The following is a 14,584-nucleotide window of genomic DNA, read 5'->3' as shown; positions in this document are numbered from 1 at the left end:
CCTTCAATACCCTTGGTTCTTGATCTCATGCCACCTACTGAAATAGGTGAACATCAGCCAGTTTTTTTTTTGTACAGTGTCTGTATTCCTTCCATTTTCTTTTGATGCTTCCTGCATCATTCAGTATTTTGTCCATAGAATCCTTCAGTATTGCAATTCGAGGCTTGAATTCTTCTTCAGATCTTTCAGTTTGAGATATGCTGAGCATGTCCTTCCCTTTCGGTTTTCTAACTCCAGTTTGCCTAACTACATTATGATACTGCTTCCTCTTGCTGTTCTCAAACACATCATGCTTACTTATTTATTTTTGTTGTGGAATGGTAAATTAAATACCACATTAGGAAGAAATTGAATTTTAACCCAATTATGGTTTTATTTATGTATTTATTCCAATACATGTTATTTTCATTATAGCATACTTTCTCCTAGATGTTTACTGAAACTTGATTTATACCAAAGATGTCATGTATTACACTTTATTTTTAACTACCACCTTGAAAAGTTCACAATTAAAAAATTTTCAAATTTGCCGTCTAGTCAAGATACTCTGACTAGCTATGGCAACTTTTTGAACCTCAGTTTTCCCGTGTGTCAATTCCTCAGCTCTTTTTCCTTTTAACACCACTCAGCTTTTGTCTGTGTTCTGTTTTCCATTTATTCTACTATTTTTAATAAATAGATACTACATTCTTCTTTACTACAACAAGTAAGAATTCACTGCTACACTATTAAACCAAAATACCTGTTTCTTACATATTTTACTTGAATTTTAGGGCTAGGCAGAAATTTTTGTAACTAAAAATCATAAAATGTTTAGGGGTTACCAGGTGCAGGAGAGAATGGGAAAGTGGAGGCTAACAGTAATAGAAAATCTGATTAAAAATTAAATCTGATTAAAGGGTAGAGTTGCACAGGTAACTATTGTAATTGCTCTCAAAAAAGTTGAATTAACAAAAGTTGTATGATGATCAAAAAAATAATAATAATAACAGAACAAAGAGTAGCTGCTGAGGCTGCTTATGTACACCTAAAAATTTTATGGGATCTAATTCTTTGAGTTGAAAGGTTAGGGTCATGATTTCATGAGACATCCCAGTTAATAGGCCTAATATGTCTAGTGCTTTTGTTCTACCACAAAGTTTGATGCATAGTGCTTGGAGTCTTAAAAACTTGCAAGTGCTGTCCAAGACAAAACAATTGAAGAATAGAAATGAGGAATTGAGCAACAGAGGAAAAAGGCGAGTCTAGAAAAGGAGAAAGGTACGGAATGTGTGGCCAGTTGTCTTCATGAGCAATTCCTTCCTTAGCTATGAGACTAGAAGAACTTGATGATACTTGGCTACCAATATTAACATTTTGATCAAAGATTCTGTAGAAGGATCCTGAGCAAAAGGGGGGAAATGCAGAACAGAATTTAAAATTCTCATGATCCCCAAACTTTCTGGAGCCATAGATGTTAGAACCCCTGAAATTATTGCTCTGAGATAATCCTTAAACCTTAAACAAAAAACAACCCCTGAAACTGTCTTGAAAACCAAACAGTAGTTTAGCTTGCCTAGTAAAGACTGTCTTCCTTGAGCATTAAGCTCTTTTAAGAACTATCTATTTGGAATCAGAGTGACAACAGTAAACTGAAAAGGTCTGATAGGAACCTTAGGTGGCAGTGAGTTTGTTAATGGGGAAAGGAACAGTTCAGAAAAGGGGGGTAAATAGATTGTGCAACCTGAAGAATATAATCACCATCACAGAATTGTATATGTAAAAATAATTGAATTGATGACTGTGTTGCTGTATATATTCTCAACAACAAAATTACAAGAAAAAAGAAACCACAGAATATCTAATTGATGCTGTGATATTGCTTGTTTCTGAAGATCTAATTTTGTTATGCTGGATATCTAGGTACCAAGTACCAAAATTCTTGAGGTTTAAATGAATTTGTGGATAAATATCTTACTTCATTTGTGATTTACTTTATATCCCAAAAGATATAACTAATTACAAATGAATTATCACAAAAAGGCCTAAGATATTTGAACTAGTTTTTTTTTTTTCTTTCTATATGGAAGTAAATGAACTTGTTTTTGTCATTTCACAGTTCATCAGTGCAGATGTACATGGAATTTGGTCACGGTTGTTTTGTGATTTTGGTGATGAATTTGAAGTTTTAGATACAACAGGAGAAGAACCAAAAGAAATTTTTATTTCAAACATAACGCAAGTACGGTTTTCTTAATGATCGTTATTTTACAAAAATATTTTTAAAAAATGATGTGACTGCTGTTTTCTTAAAGATGGTGTTAGCAAAATATTCTAATATGCATATAATCTTTTTTTGTTTTACAATGTTTTGAATTGATGAGGGAATATTTTGTTAATTTCCTAGTTGCGTTGTATTAAAACTAAGGTTGAGGTTAGAAAATTAAGAGTATCTTGGATTTCCTCTAACATCATTTAATACTTGATAGATTAACATTTGGATTTTTCACAGATTTTAATTTTTTTCTACTTCATGTTCCTATGGAGCATAATTTGCGATTCTGAGTTTCTTAGCTGTTAACTGTGTCAGAGCGTGGATATATTAAATATATTGTAGGTTACCTGGCCCAGTCCTTTAACTCCAGGAAAAAACACACTTAAATCATGTTAGATAAGAGCTTTTTTAATCTGTTATACATCTAAAACTATTTGAAGAGGGGAGAAAACAATTTAAGAATTAACTTTCAAATCAAAAGAATTTGAGTTTTCCAACCAAATTCTTTTGATATCATTTTACTCTACAAAGGAATTGAAAAATTTGTGTGATTTCTTTTTTACTACTCTCTCGTTAGCTTAAATGATTTATTTCATTTTTACTCTTTGTAGTCGAATCATATTACAGTTCAGAAGAAGCCAAATGTACTTGTTAGTATTTCTACTTCTGTCTTTATGCTTTTCTTTTTACTATTTTTTTAAAATCCAGTATAATGTGTACTTCCTCATTCTTTTATAAGAAAAGTTAATTGCAAAATCATTCCTTGTATTTTTCATCTCCCAGATTGCTTTTTTATTCTATCTCAGTTATTCATTCGGGCATATTAATGTTTAGCCACCCCTTCACCTTTTTTAGTTGTTTATAGTTTTATTCCCCAAAATACCACACTTTTAGAATAAGCTCCAAAAGATAATATGGGTTATTGTATTACATTGGTGTTTTCCTTCATAGAATAGTGCAGGAAGTAAGGAGATTATTCATGATGTATTAGAAAATATTATTAATATCCCTATATAACTTACCAGTAAATTATTTCTCCTTATTAAAATCTTAGAACTTTATGAATCATATTCTTATTTCTTGAGATATTTAGGGAACCCCACATTATTTTTATCTATGTATTTGTGGAATTAATTTTAATATTTTTATTCATATCATTAAGCATCAAAAGAACATTTAAAAACCTACAAAATTGCAAGAGAGAGAGAGAATGTTAATTTCATTAGATTATATGTAGAATAAATTATCACTTTAGTGTGATGTAGGATTATGTGTAACTAAGAAATTCCTGTTCTTTGACTCATCCTGTCCATCCTCTTTGGTGATACAAGCCAGTTCCTTTCTTAGCCTGATAAGCTGTGCTGTAAAGTATTTCTTTATAGTAATAGGAAAACTGTAAGATACCAATTTCCTGGCTTTGTATCTCATCATTTCTCCTTAAATTTCTTTGATCTTCCAAGTTAGAAATATGTTAAATTTCTACTTGGAATCCTTAAATGGCCCACCCCAAATACAGAAATTATATTTTTATGTTGATCATTTATAGTTTGTTGATGATAATTTGTGACAATGCTTTAAAGGCTTGCTTTTAAGGAGAATAATGGCTTGGAATTTTGGTTGTTTTGGAATTATGGTAACATACTGTCCTTTTTGTGTGAGATTTGGAATTTGTAGTATATCGGAATACTCAACTTGTTTTTTAATAGATTGCTCTTTTATTTTTAGGCTAATCCTGGCATTGTCACTTGCCTTGAAAATCATCCTCACAAACTTGAGACAGGGCAATTCGTAACATTTCGAGAAATTAATGGAATGACAGCATTAAATGGATCTACACAGAAAATAACTGGTAAGTTAATGTATTTCATTAATTTCTTTATACTTACTTATTATTCAGCACATTTATAATTCAGATACTGTACTCAAACTTGGGAACACAGCATCAACTTGGACAGCCGTGATCCATTGCTATTGGCATCAAAACTCTCAAGTGAGGAGATGTTACCATTAAACAACAACAATATAAAATAAGTTCAGAACATTCTGAAAACTCAGCCCTAGCAAGAAAACCTACGTACTTTTGAAAGCAGCAATGGGGATAAAATTGTCTTTTTTTATTTGTTTTTAACCAGGAACCTGCAAAAATTTTACTAGGTAAGGATTTTTACTCAAACTAGACAAAATACTGTAAATAGTAACCCTAAACCTGCTGTTGTTGTTAGGTGCTATTGAGTAGTCTTTGACTCATAGTAACCAGATGTACAACAGAATGAAAAGCTGCCCAGTCCTGTGCCAGACTCACAATCCTTGCTATACCTGAGCATGTGGTTGCAGCCACTGTGTCTGTCCATTTCGTTGAGGACCTTCCCCTTTTTCGTTGACCCTCCACTTCACCATGCATGGGCCATTCTGACAGTATGACTAAAGTAGGTCAGACGAAGTCTGGCTGTTCTCCCTTTCAAGGAGCATTACAGCTGCACTTCTTCCAGGACAAATCTGTTAGTCCTTTCAGCAGTCCATGGTACTCTTAGTATTCTCCAACACGACAACTCAAAAGCATCAACTTTACGTTGTCCAGCTTTCACATGCATATGAGGTGATTAAAAATACCATGGCTTGGGTTAGGCACACCTTAGTCTTCAAGGAGACGTCTTTGCTCTTCACTTCAAAGAGGTCTTTTGGAGCAGATTTGCCCAATGCAGTACATCATCTGGTATGTTGACTGCTGCTTCCATTGGTGTTGATTGTAGAACCAAGTAATATGAAATTCTTGACAACTTCAATCTTTTCTCCATTTATCATGATGCTGCTTATTGGTCCAGTTGTGAGGATTTTGTTTTCTTTATATTAAGGTATAATCCATACTGCAGACTGTAGTCTTCAGTCTTCATCAATAAGTACTTAAGTCATCCTCACATTGAGCAAGCAAAGTGGAGTCATGTCCATATCTCAGGCTGTTAATGAGTCTTCCTCCAATCCTAATGCCACATTCTTCTTTATACAATCCAGCTTTTCAGATTAGTTGCTCATCATACAGATTAAATAAGTATGGTGAAAAGATACAACCCTGATGCACTCCCTTCCTGATTTTAAGCCAAGCAGTATCCCCTTGTTGTGTTGGGAACAACAACCTCCTAGTCTCTGTATAGGTTCCTCGTGAGTACTATCAAGTGTTCTGGAATTCCCATTCTTCTCAGTGTTATTCATAATTTGTTATGATCCACACAATCAAATGCTTTTGCTTACTCAGTAAAACACAAATAAACATCTTTCTAGTATTATTTGCTTTTAACCAAGATCTGTCTAACATCAGAAATGATATCCCTCATTCTGCATCCTCATCTGAATCCAGCTTGCATTTCTGGAAGTTCTCTGTCATTAAACTGCTGCAATTATTTTATTTTCAGCAAGATTTTACTTGCATGTGATATTAGTGATATTGTTCAATAATTTCCATATTATGTAAGATCACCCTTCTTTGGAATTAGTACAAATATCGATCTCTTCCAGTCATTTGGCCAGGTGGCTGTCTTCCATATCTCTTGGCGTAATGGGGTGTGTGCTTCCAGTGGAGAATCCATTTCTTGAAACATTTCAATGGGTATGCCGTCAATTCCTAGAGCCTGTTCTTTGCCAATTCCTTCAGTGCAGCTTCGACTTCTTCCTTCAGTACGATTGGTTCTTGAATGTATACCACCACCTGAAATGGAGGAAGATTGACCAGTTCTTTTTGGTACGGTGACTCTGTGTATTCCTTCCATGTTCTTTTTTTTTTTTAGATCCCTGACAGACATTGATAATAAATGAGATAAATAAAAATGGCACATTACTTCTGTGTAGATTATATGTACCTGAAGAAAGGCTTGATGGAGCTAATATAAACTGAAGCATAATTACCAAGCTTTTCTCAGTCATCTAAGTATGCCTCATGTTACTTCTTTTTAACAGCTGGTTAATCCTGCTATGTTTTTGCTTAGGCTAATATTAAAGTTAGTTTTTACTTCCTGAGCCAGCTAAGCAATTGGTTTAAGATAGTGACTAGAGAGGGATTTGGTTCAGAGTTTTAAAACTGGCAACAGAACAATTGCAAAGCAAATAACATGAGAAGAGATGAGGAGGAAATTAGGTATTCAAATGTGCCCTATTGTTAAAATCCCCTCAATGGAGAGCTTTTCTTATATTTAAATTATTGCTACTATGAAAAAACTGTACTCTCTGACTTTTCTCTCATCTGTAGTTTCTTTTAGAGGTAAAGATTTAATTCTCATGTGTGGTCCTTGGCAGATGCCCTTTCACTCTACCTGCCCCCATCCTCCCCTTGACTCTCAGAGGAACTGTGATCAGACTGGGCTCCTGGGTAATAAAGATCCATGAGGAACTGGGAGAAAATGTTCCTTTTTACCTCCAAGCACAGTATAAAGAGGACTTATCATTATTGGGAGTCCCTGAGTAGAGTGTTGTTGTTGTTAGGTGCTGCCGAGCCATCTCCAACTCATAGAGACCCTATGCACAGCAGAACAAAGTACCGCCAGTCCTGAACCAGCTTCATGATCCTTCTTGCTATACTTGAGCCCATTGCCACTGCCACTGTGTCAATCCATCTTGTTGAGGGCCTTCCCCTCTTTTGTCGACCCTCCACCTTACCAAGCATGACATCCTTCACCAGGGAATGGTCCCTTCTGACAACATGACCAAAGTAGGTGAGACAAAGTCTGGCCATTCTCGCCTCCAAGGAGCTATTCTGGCTGCACTTCCTCCAGGACAGACCTGTTAGTTCTTTTAGCAGTCCACGGTACGTTCAGCATTCGTTACCAACACCACAGCTCAAGAGCATCAACTCTTCTTCGGTCTTCCTTATTCATTGTCCAGCTCTCACATGCATATGAGGCGATTGAATATACTGTAGCTTGTATCAGGCACACCTTAGTTCTCAAGGAGACATCTTTGCTCTTCAGCACTTGAAAGAGGTCCTTTGCAGCTGATTTGCCCAGTGTTATATATCATCTGATGTCTTGACTGCTGCTTCCATTGGCGTCAGTTGCAGAATCAAGCAAGGTGAAGTCTTTGACAATTTCAATCTTTTCTCCATTCATCATGATGCTGCTTATAGGTCCAGTTGTGGGGATTTTTGTTTTCTTTATATTGAGATGGAATCCATACTGCAGACTGTATTCTTCAATCTTCATCAGTAAGTCCTTCAAGTCATCCTCACTTTCAGCAAGTAAAGTTGTGTCAGCAGCGTATTGCAGGCTGTTAATGATTCTTCCTCTAATCTTGATGCTACATTCTTCTTCATATAGTCTTGGATTATTTGCTCAGCATATAGATTGTATATGTATGGTGAAAGGATACAGCCCTGACACACTCCCTTCTTGATTTTAAACCATGCAGTGTACCCTTGTTCTGTTCAAATGAGAACATCCTTGTCTATGTACAGGTTCTTCATGAGTACGATTAAGTGTTCTGGAATTCCCTTTCTTCTCAATGTCATCCACAACTTGTTATGATCCATAAAATCAAATGCTTTTGTATAGTCAATAAAACACAAGTAAACATCGTTCTGTTTTTCTTTGCTTTGAGCCAAGATCCATCTGACATCAGGAATGATATCCCTCATTCCACTTCCTCTTCTGAATCCAGCTTGCATTTCTGGAAGTTCTCTCTCAATATACTGCTGAAACCGTTTTTGAATTATCTTTAGTAAGATTTTACTTGCATGTGATATTAATGATATTGTTCAATAATTTCCACATTCCATGGGATCACCTTTCTTTGGAATGATACAAATATGGATCTCTTCCAGTCAGTTGGCCAGGTGGCTGTCTTCCAAATTTCTTGGTATAGCCAGGTGAGCACCTCCAGCAGGGCATCTTTTTGTTGAAACATCTCAATGGGTATTCCATCAATTCCTGGAGCCTTTTTCTTCACCAGTTCCTTCAGTGCAGCTTCGATTTCTTCCTTCAATACTTTTGGTTCTTGAACATATATCACCTCCTGAAATGGATGAAGATTGACCAGTTCTTTTTGGTACAGTAACTCTGTGTATTCCTTCTGTCTTCTTTTGATGCTTCGTTCATCATTCAATATTTTGCCCATAGAATCTTTCAGTATTGCAATTTGAGGCTTAAATTTTTTCCTCAGTTCTTTCAGCTGGAGAAATGCTGAGCATGCTCTTCCCTTTTGGTTTTCTAACTCCTGTCTTTCCACATTTCATTATAGTTAATTGGCTTTGTCTGCTTATGCTGCTCTTTGAAATCTTCTTTTCAGCTCTTTTATCTTGTCATTTCTTCCATTGGCTTTCTTCACTCAAAGGCAAGTTTCAGAGTCTGTTCTGACATCCATTTTGGTCATTTCTTTCTTTCTTGTCTTTTTAATGACCTCTTGCTTTCTTCATGGATGATGCTCTTGATGTCATCCCACAATTCTTATGGTTTTCAGTCATTGGTGTTCAATACATCAAATCTGTTCTTTAGATGATCTCTAAATTCAGGAGGGATATACTCAAGGTCATATTTTGGCTCTCGTGGACTTGTTTTAATTGTCTTCAACTTCAAGTTGAACTTGTATATGAGCAGTTGATGGTCTGTTCCACTGTCAGCTCCTGGCCTTGTTTTGGCTGAAGATATTGAGCTTTTCCATCTCCTCTTGCCACAGATGTAGTCAATCTAATTCCTGTGTACTCCATCTGGTCCTTCCATGTTCTTTTGATGCTTCCTGCATCATTCAGTATTCTGCCCATAGAATCTTTTAGTGTTGCAACTTGAGGCTTAACTATTTTCCTCAGTTCTTTCAGCTTGAGAAATGCTAAGCGTGTGCTTCCTTTTTAGTTTTCTAACTCCGGTTTTTGTATATTTCATTATAATAATTGACGTCTTCTCGAACTGCTCTTTGAAATCTTCTGTTCACCTCTTTTATCTTGTCATTTCTCCCATTTGCTTTAGCTACTCTCTGTTCAAGGGCAAGTTTCAGAGTCTCTTCTGACAGCAATTGTGGTCTTTTCTTCCATTTCTGTCTTTATAATGACCTTTTCCTTTCTTTATAGATGATGTTCTTGATGTCATCCCACTGGTCATATGGTTTTTGGTCATTAGTGTTCATTGCATCATATCTATTCTTTAGATGGTCTCTAATTTCAAGAGGGATCTAATCAAGATCATATTTTGGCTCTTGTGGACTTGTTTTAACTATTTTCAACTATAGCTTGAACTTGCATATGAGCAGTTGATAATCTATTCCACAGTTAACTTCTGGGTTTGTTTTGGCTGAAGATACTGAACTTCTCCGTTGCCTCTTGCCACAAATACAGTCAATCTGATTCCTGTGTACTCCATCTGGTGAAGTCCATGTGTATAGCTGCCATTGGTGTTGTTGAAAAAAGGTGTTTCCAGTGAATAAATCGTTGGTCTTGCAAAATTATATCACATGCTCTCTATCGTTATTTCTATCACCAAGGCCTTATTTTCCAACTACTGGTGATGCTTCTTTGTTTCCAGCTTTTGCGTTCCAACCACCAGTGATAATCAACATATCTTGATTGCATGATTGGTCAATATCAGATGGCAGAAGTTGGTAAAAATCTTCAATTTTCTCATCTTTGGCTTTGGTGTTTGGTGCATAAATTTGAATATTCTTAAAATTAACTGGTCTTCCTTTTAGGTTTATGGATATTATCCTATCACTGACAGTATCTTACTACAGGATAGATCTTTTTTTTTTTTTTTTAAGTATGTTTTTTACCCTATACGTAGTCTTGGGTACACTCCCTACTGCGCATAGACATACCTACTACGTCCACCCATCAGTCCACCCATATACCCATGTTTGCCCTCACTGACAACACAGTACTGTGTGTGCAGAAGGGTTCATCTTTGTTGTCTGCACATCCCCTGTACCTCTCTTTGTCTTTCCCTTCCTCTGCCACCATGTTGATCACTCACATTTGTTATATTGCCCTTCCCTTCACCCAAATTAATACTTGTCTCTACCTAACAGTGTTCCCTCCTCTCCCCTCCCATTCCTGCTGATCAACAAAGAAAATTTCCTTCCATATATTGACTTTTTACAATAATAGACTAATAACAATATTTGTCCTTCTGTGATTGATGTATTTCACTCAGCATAATGTCCTCCAATTTCATCCTCGTTGTGCGGTGTTTTGCAGATTCTATTTATTCTTTAGGGTTGCATAGTATTCCATTGTGTGTATGTACCATAGTTTGGTTATTCATTCCTTAGTTGATGGACCCCTAACTTGGTTCCATCTTTTGGCTATTGTAAATAGTGCTGCGATGAACATGGATGTGCATTTGTCTGTTCTTGTCATGGCTGTCACTTCTTTAGGATATATACCTAGTAATGGAATGGCTGGGTCAAATGATACTTCTAATTCCAGCTTTTTAAGGAATCACCATACTACTTTCCACAGTGGTTGTATGATTTTACAGTGCCATCAGCAGTGTAGGAGAGTCCCAATCTCTCCGCATCCTCGCCAGCATTTGTTATTTTCTGTCTTGTTGAACTTTGCTACTATTGCTAGGGCAAGTGGTGTCTCATTGTTGTTTTGATTTGTGTCTCTCTAATGTGTAATGATCATGGCATTTCTTCATGTTTGTTGGCCACCTGAATATCGTTTTTGTTGAAGTGTCTATTCATGTCTTCTGCCCATTTTTTAATTGGATTCTTTGTCTTTTTGTTATTGCGGTGTTGGAGTTTTCTATAAATTCTAGAGATAAGTCACTTGTCAGATACGTCAGGGCCAAATATTTTTCACGAATCTGTAGGTTCTCTTTTGATTCTTTTGGAGAAGTCTTTGGAAGCACATAAAAATTTGATTTTTAGAATGTCCCATTCATCTAGTTTCTCTTCTGCTATTTGTGTATTTTGGGTTATGCTTGATAGTCTATTTATGCCATATATTAATGCCCCTAAATTTGCCCCTAGTTTTTCCTTGAGGAACTTTATAGTTTTAGGTTTCACATTTAAGTCTTTGATCCATTTGGAGTTAGTTTTTGTATATGGTATGAGGTACAGATCTTGTTTCATTTTTTTGCAAATGGATATCCATTTTTGCCAGCACTTTTAAACAAACATTCTCTTCCCCATTTAATGGATTTTGGCCTTTTGTCAAAGATCAGCTGACCATAGGTCAGTGGATCTATTTCTGGGTTCTCAATTCTATTCCATTGGTCTATGTGTCTGTCATTAAACCATTTCCAGGCAGTTTTGACTACTGTGGCTGTATAGTAGGTTTTGAGATCTGGCAGCATGAGACCTCTACTTTGTTCTCCTTCTTCAGTAGTGCTTTACTTATCCGAGGTCTCTTTCCTTTCCATATAAAGTTAGTGATTGGTTTTTCCATATCATTAAAGAATGTTGATGGGATCTGGATTGAGGCATTGAATGTATAGATTGCTTTGGGTAGAATTGACATTTTCACAGTGTTCAATCTTCCTATCCACGAGTGTGGTATGTTCTTTCATTTGTGTAGATCTCTTAAAGGTTTCTTGAAGTAGTCTTTTATAGTTTTCGTTGTACATGTCTTTTGTGTCCCTAATAAGACTGATTCCCAAGTGTTTTATTTTTTTGATAGCTATTGTAAATGGTATTGATTTCCTTATTTCTTTTTCAGCAATCTCTTTGCTGGTGTAGAGGAATCCAACTGATTTTTGGAGGTTGGTCTTGTAGCCTGCCACTATGCTAATGCTAAATCTCTCAATTAGTTCCAGTAGATTTTTGACTGAGTCTCTTGGGTTTTCTAGGTATAGGATCTTATAATCAGCAAATAGGGGTAGTTTGACTTCTTCCTTACCAATTTGGATGCCTTTGATTTCCCGTTATTGCCTTACTGCTCTGCCTAGGACTTCCAATGCAATGTTGAATAGAAGTGGTAATAGAAGGCATCCTTGTCTGGTTCCTGTTCTCAAGAGGAATGGTTTCAGTCTCTCTCCATTGAGAACAATGTTGGCTGTTGGTTTTTCATACCAACATACTTTATTATGTTCAGGAATGTTCCCTCTATTCCTATTTTGCTGAGAGTTTTGATCAGGAATGCGTGTTGGATCTTATCAAACGCCTTTTCTGCATCAATTGATATGGTCATGTGGTTCTTCTCCTTTGTTTTATTTATGTGGTAGATGATGTTGATTGTTTTTCTAATATTGAATCATCGTTGCATACCTGATATGAACCTACCTTGTTCATAATGAATGATTTTCTTGATATGTTGTTGGAGTCTATTGGCTAAGATTTTGTTGAAGATTTTTGCATCTATATTCATGAGGGATATTGGTCTGTAGTTTTCCTTTTGATCGTGATGTCGTTGCCTGGTTTTGGTATCAAGGTTATTCTTGCTTCATAAAATGAGTTAGGGAGGATTCCATCCTTTTCTGTGTTTTGGAATAGTTTGAGTAGGATTGGTGTCAATACAGGATGGATCTTAAAACATTCTTTGTGATAATGAATGCCATGCTATTCCTCTTTAATTTGTCATTCTCAGCATAATAGATCATGTGGTTGTCTGATTCAAAATGACAAAACTAGTCCATTTCAACTCACTAATGCCTAGAATTTCAATCTTTATGTATTCCATTTCATTTTTGACAACTTCAGTTTTCCTAGATTCATATTTCATACACCATGTTCTGATTATAAATGGAATTTGCAGCTGTTTCTTCTCATTTTGAGTTGTGCCACATCAGCCAATGGAGATCCTGAAAGTTTCACTTTATTCACATCATTAAGGTCGGCTCTACTCTGAAGAAGTAGCTCCTCCCCAGTCTTGTCTTGAATGCCCTCCGACTTGAGGGACTCATCTTCCAACACTATATGGGACAATGTTTCAAACCTGGAGGATAGCAAATTAATAGATTTCTTTTCCCTCTTAGTTGAGGCCTATCCAACTTCAGTAACATTATTTCTGGGTACAGCATAAAGTTACTATTACATGTTTTAAAAGAATTCATCCAGTTGTGTTTTCTCTAAGTTTACTTCCTCTTTTGTGGTTGTTGTTAATGTGCTGTCAAGTCGGACCGAACTCACAGCGACCCCTCTTGGGTTTCCGAGGCAGTACCACTACGGAATTAGATTGCCCAACCTTCCTTCTGAGGTTTGCAGTATTGGCAGTATCATTATGTGGGTTTTCTAGAATGACTTCATTTTATCTATTGACTCTTCTTTTTGATATTCATTTGTATTTACTTCTTCAACTGCCTGTGCCCATGCGTGTGTGACAGGGTGTCTTAATTACAACCTGAACATTCCATTGGTGTAGGAAGGGAAAGTAGGGAAAGAAAGTACTCTATGCAGAAATAAACAGTAAGAGGCTCATACACAAGACAGAATTCAAGGAGCTAAAATATATGTCAGAGCTGGCACTGTTAATTAAGTTAGGCAGTCTCAAGATATTTTTGGAGGAAACATTGTTACACATATAGTAGGTGAGCAAAGATTCCAACATTGGTAAGTTATTTATTCACTTATAGAGTGCAACTAGGGAAAGGAGGGAAAGGACAGAAAAGGAAAAGGGGTCTGGAACAGATCTAGGAGTCGGCCGCAGGGATCCAGGTGAGGAAAGGGAACCCAGGCCATGCTCCACAAGCGGTAAGGAAGGAAAGCAAAGAAAGGACAGAAAAGGCCAAGGGCACCGGGACAGAGCGAGGAGTCAGCCGCAGGGATCCAGGTGAGGAGAGGGACCCCAGGCCACGCACCACAAGCGGCAAGGTGGGAGAGGACAGAAAAGGCCAAGGGGACCAGGTCAGAGTGAGGAGTCAGCCACAGGGATACAGGTAAGGGTGGTTGGAGAAGTTTCCAACAGGTAAGGGAGACGAACTTGTCTGTTGGTTTGTCTTGCTGTCGTGACGTGTTGCTGTGAGTCTTGAGGCTGTGCCTCTGGTGTTTCAAAACCAGTGGGATGCACATGGTGCACAGGTATGAGCCCAGCTTGCAGACTGAGACAAACTAGGAAGAAGGAAGAGGCCATCCACTTCTCAAAGAATTGACCAGGGAAAATCTTATGAATAGCAGAGAAACACTGTCTGATACATTACTGCGCAACTTTATGAATAGTCCGGAAACATTGTCCAATACAGAGGAGGAAGATGAGTCACTTAGGTTAGGAAGCTCTCAAAATTAGGACTGGGAAAGAGCTGCATTATCAGAGTAAAACCAGCCTTACTCATATGGATAAGATAAAGCTTTCAAGACCTACATTTGCTGACATGGCACCATTCATATTCAGGAGAAACAGAGGCAAACATCCATTAATAATTGGAACATGGAATGTACGAAGTATGAATCTAGGAAAATTGGAAGTTGTCAAAAATGAAATGGAAC

At 36.8% G+C, this 14,584-nt stretch overlaps 1 protein-coding gene across 1 annotated transcript in view; it reads left to right on the top strand.

Moving 5' to 3' along the window:
* The window catches only part of UBA6 (ubiquitin like modifier activating enzyme 6), a 147,272-nt gene that overhangs the window by 53,744 nt on the left and 78,944 nt on the right, over positions 1-14,584 (top strand). The window contains exons 8-9 of the mRNA XM_042781213.1: positions 2,099-2,221; positions 3,980-4,103. Coding sequence (XP_042637147.1) covers positions 2,099-2,221; positions 3,980-4,103 — 247 coding nt within the window. The remainder of the gene's footprint in view (positions 1-2,098; positions 2,222-3,979; positions 4,104-14,584) is intronic.

Source organism: Orycteropus afer, unplaced genomic scaffold (assembly GCF_000298275.1).
Source record: "Orycteropus afer afer isolate SDZICR_OR568_19922 unplaced genomic scaffold, OryAfe1.0 scaffold00098, whole genome shotgun sequence".
Lineage (NCBI taxonomy): Eukaryota > Metazoa > Chordata > Mammalia > Tubulidentata > Orycteropodidae > Orycteropus > Orycteropus afer.
This window is presented reverse-complemented; position numbering and strand designations above follow the sequence as displayed.